The sequence below is a fragment of the Triturus cristatus genome, chromosome 7, assembly GCF_964204655.1.
Source record: "Triturus cristatus chromosome 7, aTriCri1.1, whole genome shotgun sequence".
Lineage (NCBI taxonomy): Eukaryota > Metazoa > Chordata > Amphibia > Caudata > Salamandridae > Triturus > Triturus cristatus.
Genome location: NC_140590.1, coordinates 1,823,696,723 through 1,823,711,202, shown reverse-complemented (window position 1 = coordinate 1,823,711,202; position 14,480 = coordinate 1,823,696,723). Strand labels below are relative to the sequence as shown.

The 14,480-nt window shown below is 51.1% G+C and overlaps 1 protein-coding gene across 27 annotated transcripts in view; it reads left to right on the top strand.

Moving 5' to 3' along the window:
- Window positions 1–14,480, top strand: part of LOC146813293 (uncharacterized) — a 455,769-nt gene that overhangs the window by 189,606 nt on the left and 251,683 nt on the right. For 22 of the 27 annotated variants that reach the window (XM_085620134.1, XM_085620133.1, XM_085620117.1 and 19 more), the window contains one exon: window positions 1,300–1,383. The exons of the other annotated variants lie outside the window; for them this stretch is intronic. In XM_085620134.1, the coding sequence (XP_085476260.1) occupies window positions 1,300–1,383 (84 nt within the window). The remainder of the gene's footprint in view (window positions 1–1,299; window positions 1,384–14,480) is intronic. 27 annotated transcript variants of the gene reach the window in all.

The window sequence follows — 14,480 nt, the reverse complement described above, 5'->3', positions numbered from 1 at the left end:
GGGTGCCCTCACCTAGATGTCTGCTGTGTCTGCTGACTGCATGGTTCCTTCCCAAAGGAGAGAAAAGAAAGCTTGTCTTGGTTTGCTTGTTGGGAAACGTGGCTCTTTTGCATTGGAAATGTAATTTACTTTGGTTGATAAAGATTGTGAATTCCTTGTGGGCAGCTACATTTATTTGTGGTGGCTGAACCACGTGAATCGGAAATAAGAGTTACACAAGAGAGTGTGCAGATTAGAATTAGGCAGCTGCCCCCCAAGTAGGGTAGAAGAGTGTCCTGAATTTGGTGAAGGGGGAGTTTAGTTCCCTGCCCCAGGAAGCAGAGGAGGTTGGTTCCAGGGTTTTAGGGTAACTCCTCCACCAGATTTTGCCTTTCCCTTTTGTGACAACCCTGCTACTTCTGTATGCACAGTACCCACACATTTTCTCAATTCTTGGCTCTCCTGTCTGGAGGCTTGGTCCTCTTATTGCAAGGCTGTAGTTGTTTCTAAAATAGTGGTTAAAACCCTGTTGGTGTTCATTACTCAGGTTAGTCGTAACTAGGTTTTGGCTATCTGTCAGGTTCCTATTAAGACAGGTTTCAACTATTAGAGGTAATGGATGCACTAACCTGTCGTCCACTGACCCAGTAGGAGCAATGAACAAAAATATTGTCACCTCTGCCCAGCTGCTTTATCTAGGATGGATGCTCGTGGACTCTATATCCCAAAAGAACACAGAGGGTTTGGGGGAAGAAATGGGGCCGTGTGTGACTTGTGCAATAGAGCACTGTCTCAACTCTGTCCATCTTTGGTGGGCCTCTGGCTCTATGCCAGGTAACCATCGGAAGAGCCCTCTCTTCCAGTTTGATCTTTCTCAGTTGTCTGCAACAAAAAGTGGCATTGCCAGAACAGCCCCACAGACTCTAAAATGCAACAGCTGTTCAAATCTAATAGCACTACTTCAATATTCTCATTGAGCTCACCTTTTAAATAGTTTTCTCATTGATTCAAGGATACCTCAATGTCCCTTTGAATTGAGGGTTCTGAGTTTGTGAATTATTAAGATTTTCGAACCTTTTTCCACACAAGTTCGCTGCTCTATACTCCGGCTTTCTCTCACACTGTCTTTATCTTAAAAACAGAGCAGCTCTAGGGCCGAAGTCACAACTGAATGTCTTGGATCCTTCTACCAAACTGAGCATTAAGTTCTCAATTTCTACAATGTAGTTGGCAAATGCTTGCTTGTTTTAGTCTTGGGCTATTTCTCGTGCATGCCTTAAAATAAGAATCCTTACATGTTTTAAAAAAATTATATTTCAGATTGCAGCCAATCCAGAGACGTTGATGAGGGAAGCAGGAATCGATCAGGAAGCTTCCAACAGAAGCAGACAGAATTAGAATCAGGTAGGTGCATATCGACGTTGGGCAGGCAACACTTTTCTTCACAAACACTGATTGCCAAACAACCGTGTGCGAATTAACATCTTGTCCTCAAGATGGGTGCCAAGATTTCCTGGATGATCTAGAATGTTCTGGAATGTTTCAGACTGTTTCAGGTCACCTGGAGTGTGCAGCTTTTTCCACATTCCTTCCAGCATGCATCATGGAGTCAAATGTGGCTCAAGTAGCACAGTTTGTAACAAGTCAACGTTCTCATATTGATCATATCATAAACATAGTGATCTGAAAGAAACACGTTAGTTAGATTCCTCACCTTAGAATATCCCCAGGCGCCAGACTGGATCCGGAAGATTTTTCGTCAGCAATACCCCTAGCGCGTCGCTAGGCGTCGTCTGCGGCTCCGCGTCCGTCGTCGGCGTCGTGCGCCGGAATGACGTAGTCGGAGTACTTAGACGCCGCCCTCGCGCGCTGACGTCAGTTCTTCTTTTTTCCGCGCCAGTAAGCGCAGATCCGGGAGAGCTACCCCTTTAGTCACTTTTTGACTAACTTTTTCGATCCTTTTTGATCATTGTTCGACCCCGGTGCCAGTAGGATGCCTGGTTTTAAAGCCTGTGCTGGCTGTAACCGCCTGATGTCGGTTACGGACCATCACCGCCGGTGCCTTTACTGCTTGGGCCTCGACCACGACGCGGAGTGGTGTTCGGACTGCAAGGCCCTGACCTCGAAGGCCTGACGGGAGCGGTCCCGTAAGCTTCTCGAGATTCGCCACTCGGCTCCGCGCGCCTCTCGATCCCGGTCCAGGAGGAGGTCCAAGGATCGATCGGTGAGCCGCAGCCGACGTCACCATCGGTCGTCGGGATCCAAGTCTTCGGGTAAGTCGAAGCATTCCAAGAAGTCCAAGAGGCGACACCGCTCTTCGGACTCCCCTCGCCGGTCGCGCGACTCGGCTGAGGGTCAGGGTGGTTCCACCCCCGCGGCTCCGGCGGAGCCGCAGGCGCCACGCAAGTCCCGGCGTCGACACCGGTACCACCCCCGACGCCGACGCCGACTCCGCTCGACGTCGAGCCCCAGTTCAGTCCCGCTCCGGGCCCGGCGCCGCTACAGCGTCGATGGACGCCGCGTTCGGCGCCGCTAGAGACACCTTATGTCTACCGCCCGGCTTCGTACCTTCCTCCTGTATACCAGGAATCGAATGATGGGGACAACTGGGAGGGATCCGAGGATCCTATGGCCGTTCAGGCTCAGCTGTCCCAGGACTGGGCAGATGAACTGGGGGAGGCCAGTGGTCTGGATACCTCTCCAGACACTGGATTCATCTCTCCTCCGACTGTGGCTTCGGAGGAGGGTGCTGCTTTCTCTGTGGTGCTGCGCAAGGCGGCCGCAGCCCTTGGGCTCGAGCTACCTGCCGTGGCTGTGAGGACTAACGTCCTCACTGAGGTGCTTCAGTCTGCAGCAAGCTCCACTGAGCCTCTGCTGCAATTCAATGAGGCCCTCATTGACGTTCTGCAGGGCACCTGGTCCAAGCCCTCCACAGTTCCTCCTGTGGACAGGAACGTCGCCAGGCGCCACCGCCCTGCTCCGGGCGACCCCAGTTTTCTGTCCCAACACCCTACCCCCGAGAGCCTGGTTATCCAGGCCTCTACCTCCCAATCCTCCTTCCCGACCGCTCCGCCGGACCGGGATTCCAAGAGACTGGAACAGTTTGGCAAGAAGCTGTTCTCTTCCCTTAGAGTGGGCCTGCGGTCTTTGAACACCGCCTGTCTCTTGGACCGTTATTCCCACTCTCTGTGGGATGCGGTGGAGGACGTGCTGCCCCTGTGTCCGGAGGAGGTCCAGACACGACTTACCCAGGCTCTGGCCGATGGGAGGGATGCAGCACGGCACGCTATCCGATGTGGGCTTGACACTACGGACTCGCTGTGTAGGGCAATTTCTACCACAGTGGCGCTTAGACGTCACGCCTGGCTGCGGTCCACGTCATTTTCGGGCGATGTTCAGAGCACTCTCATGGACATGCCCTTTGATGGCACTCGCCTTTTTGGCGAGAAAGCGGACAGTGCGCTGAATCGCTTTAAGGACTCCCGGGCTACGGCCAAGTCCTTGGGCCTCTCAGCCCCGCGATCGCAAACTTCCGCCTTTCGCCCCTTTCGTGGCCAAGGAAGGGGTGCCTCCTCACGTGCGCCTAGCCACCAGCCGCAGAACCAACCTGCGCGCGGTCGCGGACGTGGTTTCCGCCGAGGCGGTTCTGGAGGACGACGCGGTCAGCCCACATCCACCCCGGCAGCATCCGCCTCAAAGCCTTCCTAGTCTGAGCTTTCAGGCCCATTCCACGCCAGTGGGCGGCAGAGTTCGCCATCACCTGCTCCACTGGCGGTCCATCACATCGGACAGGTGGGTGCTGCAAATCGTCCGAAGGGGCTACTCCCTCCCCTTCGAGATGACCCCTCCAGCCATGCCACCGCAGCACCACCGTATCTCGGGGGATCATTTGAATCTTCTCCACGAGGACGTTTCGGCCCTCTTGGCCAAGGGGGCCGTCGAGCGCGTTCCGAGCCCAGAAGTAGGTCGTGGTTGTTATTCCCACTACTTTCTGGTGCCCAAGAAGGGCAAAGGGGGCCTGCGCCCTATCTTGGACCTCCGGAACGTCAATGCCTTCCTCCGGAAGGAAAGGTTCAAAATGTTAACGTTGGCTCAGGTTCTAGCTGCCCTAGACCCTGGAGACTGGATGGTAGCGTTGGACTTGCAGGACGCATATTTCCACATCCCCGTCCTGCCGGCCCACCGGCGTTACCTGCGGTTCACGGTGGGCGAAGAGCACTTTCAGTTTACCGTGCTCCCCTTCGGCCTCACCAGTGCCCCTCGGGTGTTCACGAAAGTGATGGCGCTGGTCGCAGCTCATCTGCGCAGATCAGGGGTTCCAGTCTTCCCCTATCTCGACGACTGGTTGTTGAAGGCGGGCTCGCCACAGACAGTCGTCTCCCACCTCCAGACTACGGCGGATCTCTTGCATTTGCTGGGATTTTCCATCAACGTGCCGAAGTCACACTTGAGTCCATCTCAGACGCTCCTCTTCATCGGAGCAGTTCTCGATTCGGCGCAGTTCCGGGTCTATCCACCGGAACAGCGGGTCCGGGATATTCAGGCCCTGATTCCCATCTTTCGGCCTCTATCCTGGGTTTTGGTCAGGCTAGTGTTGCGGCTTCTGGGGCTGATGGCCTCCTGCATCCTACTAGTGCATCACGCCAGGCGGCGCATGCGGGCTCTGCAGTGGGACCTGAAGTTTCAGTGGGCCCAGCATCACGGCAACCTGTCCGACCATGTCTTGATCTCGGAGGGCACTGCACCGCAGTTGCAGTGGTGGCTCACGGACCGCGATTGGGTCATGGGCAGAACCCTCTCCCTTCCCCAACCGGAGCATGTCGTAGTGACGGATGCGTCCCTCCTGGGATGGGGTGGCCATATGGGAGAGGCGGAGATCAGAGGCCTCTGGTCTCCGGCGGAGTCTCGTCTCCACATCAACCTGTTGGAGTTGAGAGCGATCCGGCTTGCACTGAAAGCCTTCCTTCCCTCTGTCAGGGGCAGTGTCGTGCAGGTGTTCACGGACAACACCACCGCCATGTGGTATTGCAACAAACAGGGCGGGGTGGGGTCGTGGACCCTTTGTCAGGAGGCTCTGCGCCTCTGGACGTGGCTGGAACACCAGGGCGTCACCCTAGTGGTTCAACATCTGGCGGGCTCTCCGAATGCCAGAGCAGACGAACTCAGCCGCCGGTGCATGATGGATCATGAATGGCGTCTGAACTCCGAAGTGGCGCAAGGTCTCTTTCAGCAGTGGGGAGAGCCTTGGTTAGATCTATTCGCCACCGAAGAGAACGTGCAATGTCAGCAGTTCTGCGCGTTGGAATTTCCAAGGCGGCATTCCCTCGGCGACGCTTTTCGTCACAAGTGGAGTTGCGGTCTGTTGTACGCCTTTCCGCCTATACCACTTCTGCCCAGAGTGCTGAAGAAGATCAGGCACGACCGGGCCCAAGTCATCTTGGTGGCTCCGGATTGAGCACGAAGGTACTGGTATCCCGAGCTACTCAGTATGTTGACCGATCCTCCGATACGTCTGCCCCTTCGGGAGGATCTTCTGTCGCAGCAGCAGGGGACGGTCCTCCACCCGAACCTGTCCAGCCTCCACCTCCATGCGTGGAGATTGAGCGGCGGCAGTTGATGCCATTTGACTTGCCTCCTGAAGTCTGTGATATCATTCTGGCAGCCAGGCGTCCCTCCACAAAGACGGTATACGCCTGCCGGTGGAACAAATTTGTGGCATGGTGCACAGCAAAGGCTGTGGATCCCCTTTCCGCCCCTCTTTCTGAGGTTCTACTGTTTCTTCTTTCTTTGGCCCGGCAGGGCTCTGCCCTAGGCACCCTGAAAGGTTATCTTGCTGCCATCTCTGCCTTCTTGCGGCTTCCTGATCAGCCTTCTCTTTTCAGGTCCCCTGTAGTTACACGCTTTCTAAAAGGCATTACTCACACGTTCCCTCCTGTCCCGTTTGTAATGCCTCAGTGGGACTTGAATCTTGTCTTGACATTCCTGATGTGCGCTCCCTTCGAGCCTCTTCACAATTGTCCTCTTCGTCTTCTGACTCTTAAGACTGCTTTTCTGGTAGCCATCACCTCGGCTAGACGGGTGAGTGAGCTCCAGGCTTCGTCCCTCCTTTCTTCCGAAAGTGGTGACTCCATTTCATCTTGGGCAGTCTGTCACCTTGCCCACCTTCTTTCCGCCTCCGCATCCTTCCAAAGAGGAAGAGAAGCTCCACCGTCTGGACCCAAAATGTGCGCTCTCCTTTTATTTGGACCGCACAAAGCAGTTCCGGGTGGACGACCAACTTTTCGTTGGATACGTGGGTGCTAAGAAGGGGAAAGCGGTGCACAAACGGACCATCTCTCGGTGGGTCGTTTTGTGCATCAAAATTTGTTACTCCTTGGCAAAAAAGGACCCTCCTGTTGGGCTGCGCGCCCATTCCACTCGGGCCACAGCGGCTACTACTTCTTTGGGACGGGGTGTCCCTTTGCAGGACATCTGTCAGGCGGCGACGTGGGCTTCGCTACACACGTTTGCCAGGCATTATTGCCTTGACAGCCAAGTCCGGAGGGATGGCTTCTTTGGCCGTTCTGTCCTCCAGGACTTTCTGGTGTGATCTTGGTTCGCAGACCCACCACCGGGGATGGTATTGCTTAGGTATCTATTCTAAGGTGAGGAATCTAACTAACGTGTTTCTTTCAGATGAACAAGTTACTTACCTTCGGTAACGATGTATCTGTAAGAAACATTAGTTAGTTAGATTCCTCACCGACCCACCCATCCTCCCCGTTCTGCGAACTGACATCTAGGGTTAAGGTTATCCTTTTCAGGCCCCTAGATTTTATTTTTGGCACCAGTGTCGGTCTTTGCATGGCTCTGCGTTCCTGGCGCGGAAAGCTATGTACAAGAACTGACGTCAGCGCGCGAGGGCGGCGTCTAAGTACTCCGACGACGTCATTCCGGCGCACGACGCCGACGACGGACGCGGAGCCGCAGACGACGCCTAGCGATGCGCAAGGGGTATTGCTGACGAAAAATCTTCCGGATCTAGTCTGACGCCTGGGGATATTCTAAGGTGAGGAATCTAACTAACTAATGTTTCTTACAGATACATCGTTACCGAAGGTAAGTAACTTGTTCTTCGAGGCATATGAGCTGCAGATTACTCACTGTGCATAGATCGCCATCTGGTGTTGGGCCCGGATGTTGCAGTTGTTTTTCTCTTGGAAAGTCTTTGGAAGTCACGAGGTATGTGACTCCTCCTTTCGATCGTATTGCGCATGGGCTTCTGCTCCATCTTCAGATTGTTTTTTTCCACCTTCGGGCTCGGATGTGTTCTTCGCGCTCCAGTTCGGAACCGTTCCAGATTTCCTGTTCGGCGCGCAATCCTCCCCCCTTCGACGGTATTGTCTCCATCGCGTTCTCCAACACTCAACGCGACTCTCAATAATCTAAGTCTTCGATTCCGGTTGTCGACGAAGGCCTTCGGGCCTACCTGAGCTCCGGTCCTGGCTGATGGAAAGGACTCCATTTGAGAAGTGTCCTCGATGTGGGTCGAAGTTTCCCCACACCCATCTCCATGAGGTGTGCAACCTCTGCCTCTCCCCAGAACACGAGGAAAGGGACTGTCCAGTTTGCGCCTCCTTGCGATCGAATAAGACGATCCGGGACCGACGAGCAAGGAGAACAATGGCACACTCGTCGACTTCTATCCCCGACGACATCTTCGAAGAAGGCATTGATGTCCCGGAACAACAGCACACCGAAGAGGGCCTTGTCAGCGCCTCCGAAGCTGACAACTCCGACGTCGAGGACATTACTCCGGCACAGAGGGGCGTGAGTACAACCGTCAACCCCGGCCCAAAACCCCCCTCCACCCCATTGAAAAAGGCTTCGGTCACACCTCGCCTTCGGGCCTAGGTATGCACCAAAAGACTGCTTCCCATACCTCACTTTCGAGCCCGGTTAAGAAGCCCATCAAGCCTTCAGGCACGAGCCAGCCTACCCTCGGTGCCGAAAAAAACCTCATCGGCACCGACACTGAAAATGAAAACGCCTCTTTCCTCGTCCGCGGCGAGCTTGACACCGAAGCTCTCGGCGCCGAAGACTGGCACCGGCTCCTCGGCACCTATACCACCCTCAGAGCCGAGCAACAAGCCAAAAAGCCTCGACTCCCAAACCTCGAAGCCGAAAGCCACCTCGGAACCGAGGAAGTCAAAAGACACTGTTAAATCCCACGGTTCAAAACCAAGAACCAGTGCCGAATCGACGCCGAAAAAACCCACGGCTCCGACACCATCGGCACGGAAGGATCTGCCCCTTACAGACGAACTGTTTTGACCCGATCCTTACCAAAAAACCCTTGTAAAAGATCCAAAGACTGGTCATTTGTCACTTAGCACCAGAAAAAGACCAATGGACAAGCCTGCACCAGCTCCACCACCAAAAAGGAGAGACTTTGCCACCTCCCCTTTGAGGATTACTTCACCTCCTCCTTCACCTCCTCCTCCTCCTCCTGCTTCTCCTCCCCCACCTCATCATTCTCCTACACCATCTCCAGATGAGGATGATGATGATGACATCTACGACACAGGAGATGGGGCGGACAACCAACCAACAGGAGACCCTACTCCTACAGGCTCCCCAGACCCATGGGACGACTATAACATCTCAGACATCCCTAACGTCCCGCAGGACGAGCTTTACCCTTCTAGACCCTCCCCCCCAGAGGACACCATGGGTTTTAACCAACTACTCCATAGGGCTGCCCGCTACCACGGGGTTGATCTCCACACAGACCCCGTAGAGGAGGACTTCCTCTTAAATACATTCGACACTGCACACAGGTCTACCTCAATCCTGCCAATGCTTAAGGGAGTTATTAAGCACGCACCAGAGGTTTTTAAAGACCCAGTTAGGACCAGGGTCATTAACCCACGTATTGAGAAAAAATATAAAGCCGCCCCAACAGACCCACCCTATATTAAAGGCCCGCACCACTAGACTCCCTGGTAGTCTCAAATGCGAGGAAACGTGCCAATTCCCAGGCATCAGGTGAGGCACCACCGCCAGATAAGGAGTCTAAACTCCTAGACGCCTCTGGTAAACGGACAGCGTCCCAGGTGGCCAACATCTAGCGTATCGCTAACCCCCAAGCGCTCCTAGCCAGATATGACAGGGCACATTATGATGAGCTGGAGACAATCATGCAACACCTCCCTGATAAATATAAACATAGGGCCAACAAATTGATTCAAGAGGGCAAAAACATTACAAACACTTCCATTCGTTGTGCCCTCGATGCAGCTTACACCGCCTCCAGGGCAATTAATACCAGCACCCTTCTGCGTAGGCATGCTTGGCTACGCATCTCGGGTTTCAAACCTGAGGTTCAAAGTTCCATCCTCAACCACCCCTTTGATGAGAAACATCTGTTTGGTCCTAACGTCGATATAGCCCTCGAAAAAATGAAGGACACAGACACGGCAAAATCTATGGGAGCCTTGCAGTGGCAAGCTCCCAGGTGCTCCTTTCGCCGTTCCTCCTTTAGAAGCAACACCAGAGGCTACTCCTCCAACAGCGCCTCCACTTCATACAAAACCCCTACCCAATCCACCTTCACTAGGGGTTATCAAAGAGGCAGTTACAGAGGTAATAATAACAAAGGCAGAGGCAAAACTAACACCTCCCGCTCTGCTTCTACCCCCACCCAGTGACTTCCCTCCACATCCCCCAGACTATTCCACTCCAGTCGGGGGCAGACTTCACAATTTCCTTCCTGTCTGGGCTACCATCCCCTCAGACAGGTGGGTAAACAAATAATCCAATCAGGCTACTGTCTAGAGCTAACATCTACCCCCCCACCATTCCACCCAAACAGCACCCAATGTCACAGGAACATTTGTCACTTCTAAAGCAGGAGGTAATCTCCCTCCTACAAAAAGATGCAATAGAACTAGTTCCTGCCCACAAACAAAACAAGGGAGTTTACTCCCTATATTTTCTCATACCAAAAAAGGACGGCTCTCTGAGGCCCATTCTGGACCTCAGACCCCTAAACCAATACATACACTCAGATTTCACATGGTCACACTCCAGCAGGTGCTTCCTCTGCTCTCCCAAAACGACTTCCTGACCACCATAGACCTCAAGGACGCCTATTTCCACATTCCCGTTCACACCGCTCACAGGAAGTTTCTCAGATTCGTAGTGGATAGTCACCACTACCAATTCAAAGTACTCCCCTTCGGAGTCACCACTGCCCCAAGAGTGTTTACCAAGTGCCTAGCAGTAGTGGCAGCACACCTGAGAAGACAACACATACACATCTTCTCATATCTAGACGACTGGCTTATAAAGGCCAGCTCATACAACCAGTGTGTACAACACACTCATGCCACGATCCAACTACTTCACGACCTAGGCTTCACAGTAAACTACACCAAATCCCATCTGCATCCCTCCCACGTACAACAATACCTCTGTGCCACCATAGACACCTCAAAGGCGTTAGCCTACCCCAGCCCTGCCCGGATAGCAAGCACACAAGCTCTTCGCGCCAAATTTAAACCTCAACACTCACTTCCAGCCCGAGTGTTCATGCAACTTATAGGGATGATGGCCTCTTGCGTATTCATAGTACCTCATGCAAGACTCCAGATGCGTCCTCTCCAAGAGTGCCTATTACACCAATGGAACCAGGCTCAAGGTCAGCTAACAGATCTGGTGTTGGTAGACGGTCATGCCCATCGCTCTCTGCAGTGGTGGACCACCAAAAACCTTTCCAAAGGGTGACCGCTCCTAGGGCCGGTTTCTCAAATATTTCTAACAGCGGACGCATCGCTCTCCGGCTGGGGAGCTCATATACTTCATCATACCATGCAGGGCAGGTGGACACCTCAACAAAAGTTACTCCACATCAACCATCTTGGGTAACTGGCCATATTTCTAGCCCTGAAAGCCTTTCAAACACACGTCTCAGGCAAGGCTGTCTTAGTCCGCACAGACAACATGATAGCAATGTACTACATCCAAAAACAAAGCGGCACACACTCTCTGCAGCTCTCTCAGCTAGCACAGACCATATGGAGGTGGGCCATAAATCAAAACATTTTTCTCCTAGCACAACATGTCCCAGGAATCTAAACCACCATTGCAGATCTGTTGAGCCGTCAAACTCAACAAATCCACGAGTGGGAACTTCATCCACAAGTTCTTCTATACCATTCTTTCAAACATGGGGGCAACTACAAATAAAGCTCTTCGCCACCTACGAAAACGCCAAATGCCCAATCTTCGCCGCCAGATATCCACACCCATTGTCCAAAGGCAATGCGATATGGATGAACTGGTCAGGCAAATTTGCGTTCACTGTTCCGTGTCTCCCACTCATTCCATTAGTGGTGCGCAAACTACAGCAACACTCCCTAACTCTCATCCTAGTTGCTCCAACTTGGGCCAGACAACTGTGGTACACCACATTGCTGGAACACTACATAGTTCCGTATCAAAAATTACACCTCTCTTCACACCTCTTAACCCAGAACCATGGAGAGATCACACACCCGGACCCAGCTCAGCTCAACCTTGCTATCTGGCTCCTGAAATCCTAGAATTTGGCTACCTAAATCTTCCCCCTGACTGTATAAACGTCAATAAAGAAGCTAGACGTCCTACCACTTGAGCTTGCTACGCAGCCAAGTGGAAACGATTTGTGATTTATTGTCACAACAATAATATCAACCCCTTGGATGTGTCTATCCTACACATCATAGGCTACTTACTATACCTACAAAGATGCAACCTAGCCTACACGTCTATTAGACTACACCTTGCTGCCATAGCAGCGTATCTACAAAATAGACAGCATCTATCCCTCTTTAGAGTACCTGCCATAAAAGCCTTCATGGAAGGCCTCAAACGAATAATTCCCCCTAGAATGCCAGCCTCACCAGTGTGGAACCTAAACATCGTTCTCACAAGACTAATGGGGCCTCCATTCGAACCTCTACATAAATGCGAGCTTCAATTTTTAACATGGAAAACAGCTTTTCTTGTAGCCATTGCTTCCCTCAGAAGGGTCAGTGAAATACAAGCACTCACCATTCAAGAATCTTTTCTGCAAGTGCATCATAATAAGGTTGTTCTCCGCACTAATCCAAAATTCCTTCCTAAAGTCATTTCTCCCTTTCACCTCAATCAATCTGTGGAACTGCCTGTAGTCTTCTCGAAGCAACAAACCATTGCAGAAAGAGCTCTGCACACCCTAGACGTCAAAAGAGCTTTACTCTACTACATCGAGAGAACACAACCTTTTCGCAAGACCAAACAATTATTTGTGTCTTTCTCACCACCACACAAAGGCAACCCAATCTCCATATCTGGGATAGCTAGGTGGATTGTTAAATGCATACAGATTTGCTACCACAAAGCAAAACAAACGCTATCTGTTCCCCCTAAAGCCCACTCTACACGTAAGATAGGGGCTTCCATGTCATTTTTAGGGAACATCCCATTAGATGATATCTGCAAAGCAGCTACATGGTCTACACCACACACTTTCACTAAACACTATTGTGTAGATGTGCAAACTAAGCAACAAGCTAGTGTGAGCCAGGCTGTCCTTAAAACACTGTTTCAAACAACTGCAACAGATACTGGTGGTCGCCGCTAAGAGGGGGTACTGCTACACAATCTATGCACAGTGTGTAATCTGCAGCTCATATGCCTCGAATGGAATATGCTACTTACCAGTATGCATCTGTTCTTGGCATGTAGAGCTGCAGATCTACACACGCCCACCCGCCTCCCCGGCTACCTTTATCTGTTCCAGTTTTATCTTATTTAGATACAGCACACATGGGGATCTTTCCTGTTTCTTACAAAGCTCCATAATTTCCCTGCTGGCGAAAAACAATCTGAGGATGGAGCCGCAGCCCATGCGCAATATGATCCAAGGGAGGAGTCACATACCTCCTGACTTCCAAAGACTTTCCAAGAGAAAAACAACTGCAACATCTGGGCCCAACACCAGATGGCGATCTATGTACAGTGTGTAGATCTGCAGCTCTACGTGCCAAGAACAGATGCATACTGGTAAGTAGCATATTCCTTAAAGCCAACAGCTCAGATCCTGATGTTGCTGACATCCTGTCATTAATCTGTCACCTTCTCCATGCCAAGACCTTGGGAGTCCAGATTGTACCTATGGACACGGATGAGAATCTTTGTTTGGTTAAATTTCTAGCTGCTATCAGGACTTTATTGGAGGCTGTAACAGTACTCCCCAATAATATCTGTCAGCTTGGCGGCGGTTTGTGCTTGATTGGGTGTAACCTGTGAAATTTGAGAATTTGAGGGGCATGGGGAAGGTTTTCTACTGGTTCTGTGACCTCTCTTTGAACCGTACCCAATCCACTAAGTAAAATACTTGGCCTTGCTGTTGTTTGGAGCCTAACATCTGGTTGACTTTGTATTTCTGTTTTCATTCAATGTCTGTTGGGTCGGTTAGTGTAATCGATTCGGTCTCTGGATTGCAGAACTTGAGCATAGATACATAGAACACTGGATCAACACAAAGACTAGAAATGAGTTGTAATTTCATTGCCACTGGATTGATTATGTCGCACACAGTGAAAGGCCCTAAAAGTGGGCTTTATCTTACGGTTTCCATGCAAGATTAAATGTTTAGTTGCCAGCCAAGCTAGGTCTTCTGTTTTATACTGTGTCCCTTACAGTGATTTCTATCATGATATTTCTTTAGTTGCTTCCTGAGCTTTTTCCAAATTTCTCAAGTTATTTGCAGTGTTTTACTTAAGGTCTTGTGATGTTCTTGTTCTGAAGGTAAAGGTGAAGTTCAGGCAAATAAAAGGGCAGTACATTATGATAAATCAGTTTATACACTAGAAGGTGGAACAATCCAGGGTTGAGTATTCTGTATTGTTGTGCACAAAATCTGCCATCCACAAGTTTCCTGACCAATCTTCTTCTTGCTGCAGAGCTAAACTATAGAAATATTGCCCCAAGGTTTGTCTTAAACGTTTTGTCATTTAGTCTGTTTCTGGGTGATAGCTTGTAGATAAGCAAGCATCGACCTTAGATTTTTGGAAAGTTGCAGTTAGAAATAGGAAGTAAACTGCGTTACCCAGTCCGAAATGATCACCCTGGGATGAAATGTTGGGAAACATTTTGTCCCAACTCAGGTGCAGTCGGGAGTTTGGCGAGGGTGTGAAGTGCCCCATTTTAGTTAGATGGTGAATGACCACCTGTGCGTTTGCTTGGAAGATATTTTATCACAAAGTCTATTGAGATGGCATACCATGGTGATGGTGGTATGGGAATAGTTTGCAGTAGGCAGGCTGGTCTCTGGTGGCCAGATCTGACTAGAGCACAGATTTAAAAAGTGTCTATATACCTTTCTTCCTCGGCTCTCACAGTTGGCTACCAAAAATTGCATAGAATAAGCAACATGGTCTTCTGTACCCTCATATGAGCAGTACAATCTCAATCTTGTGAATATTGAATTGTTT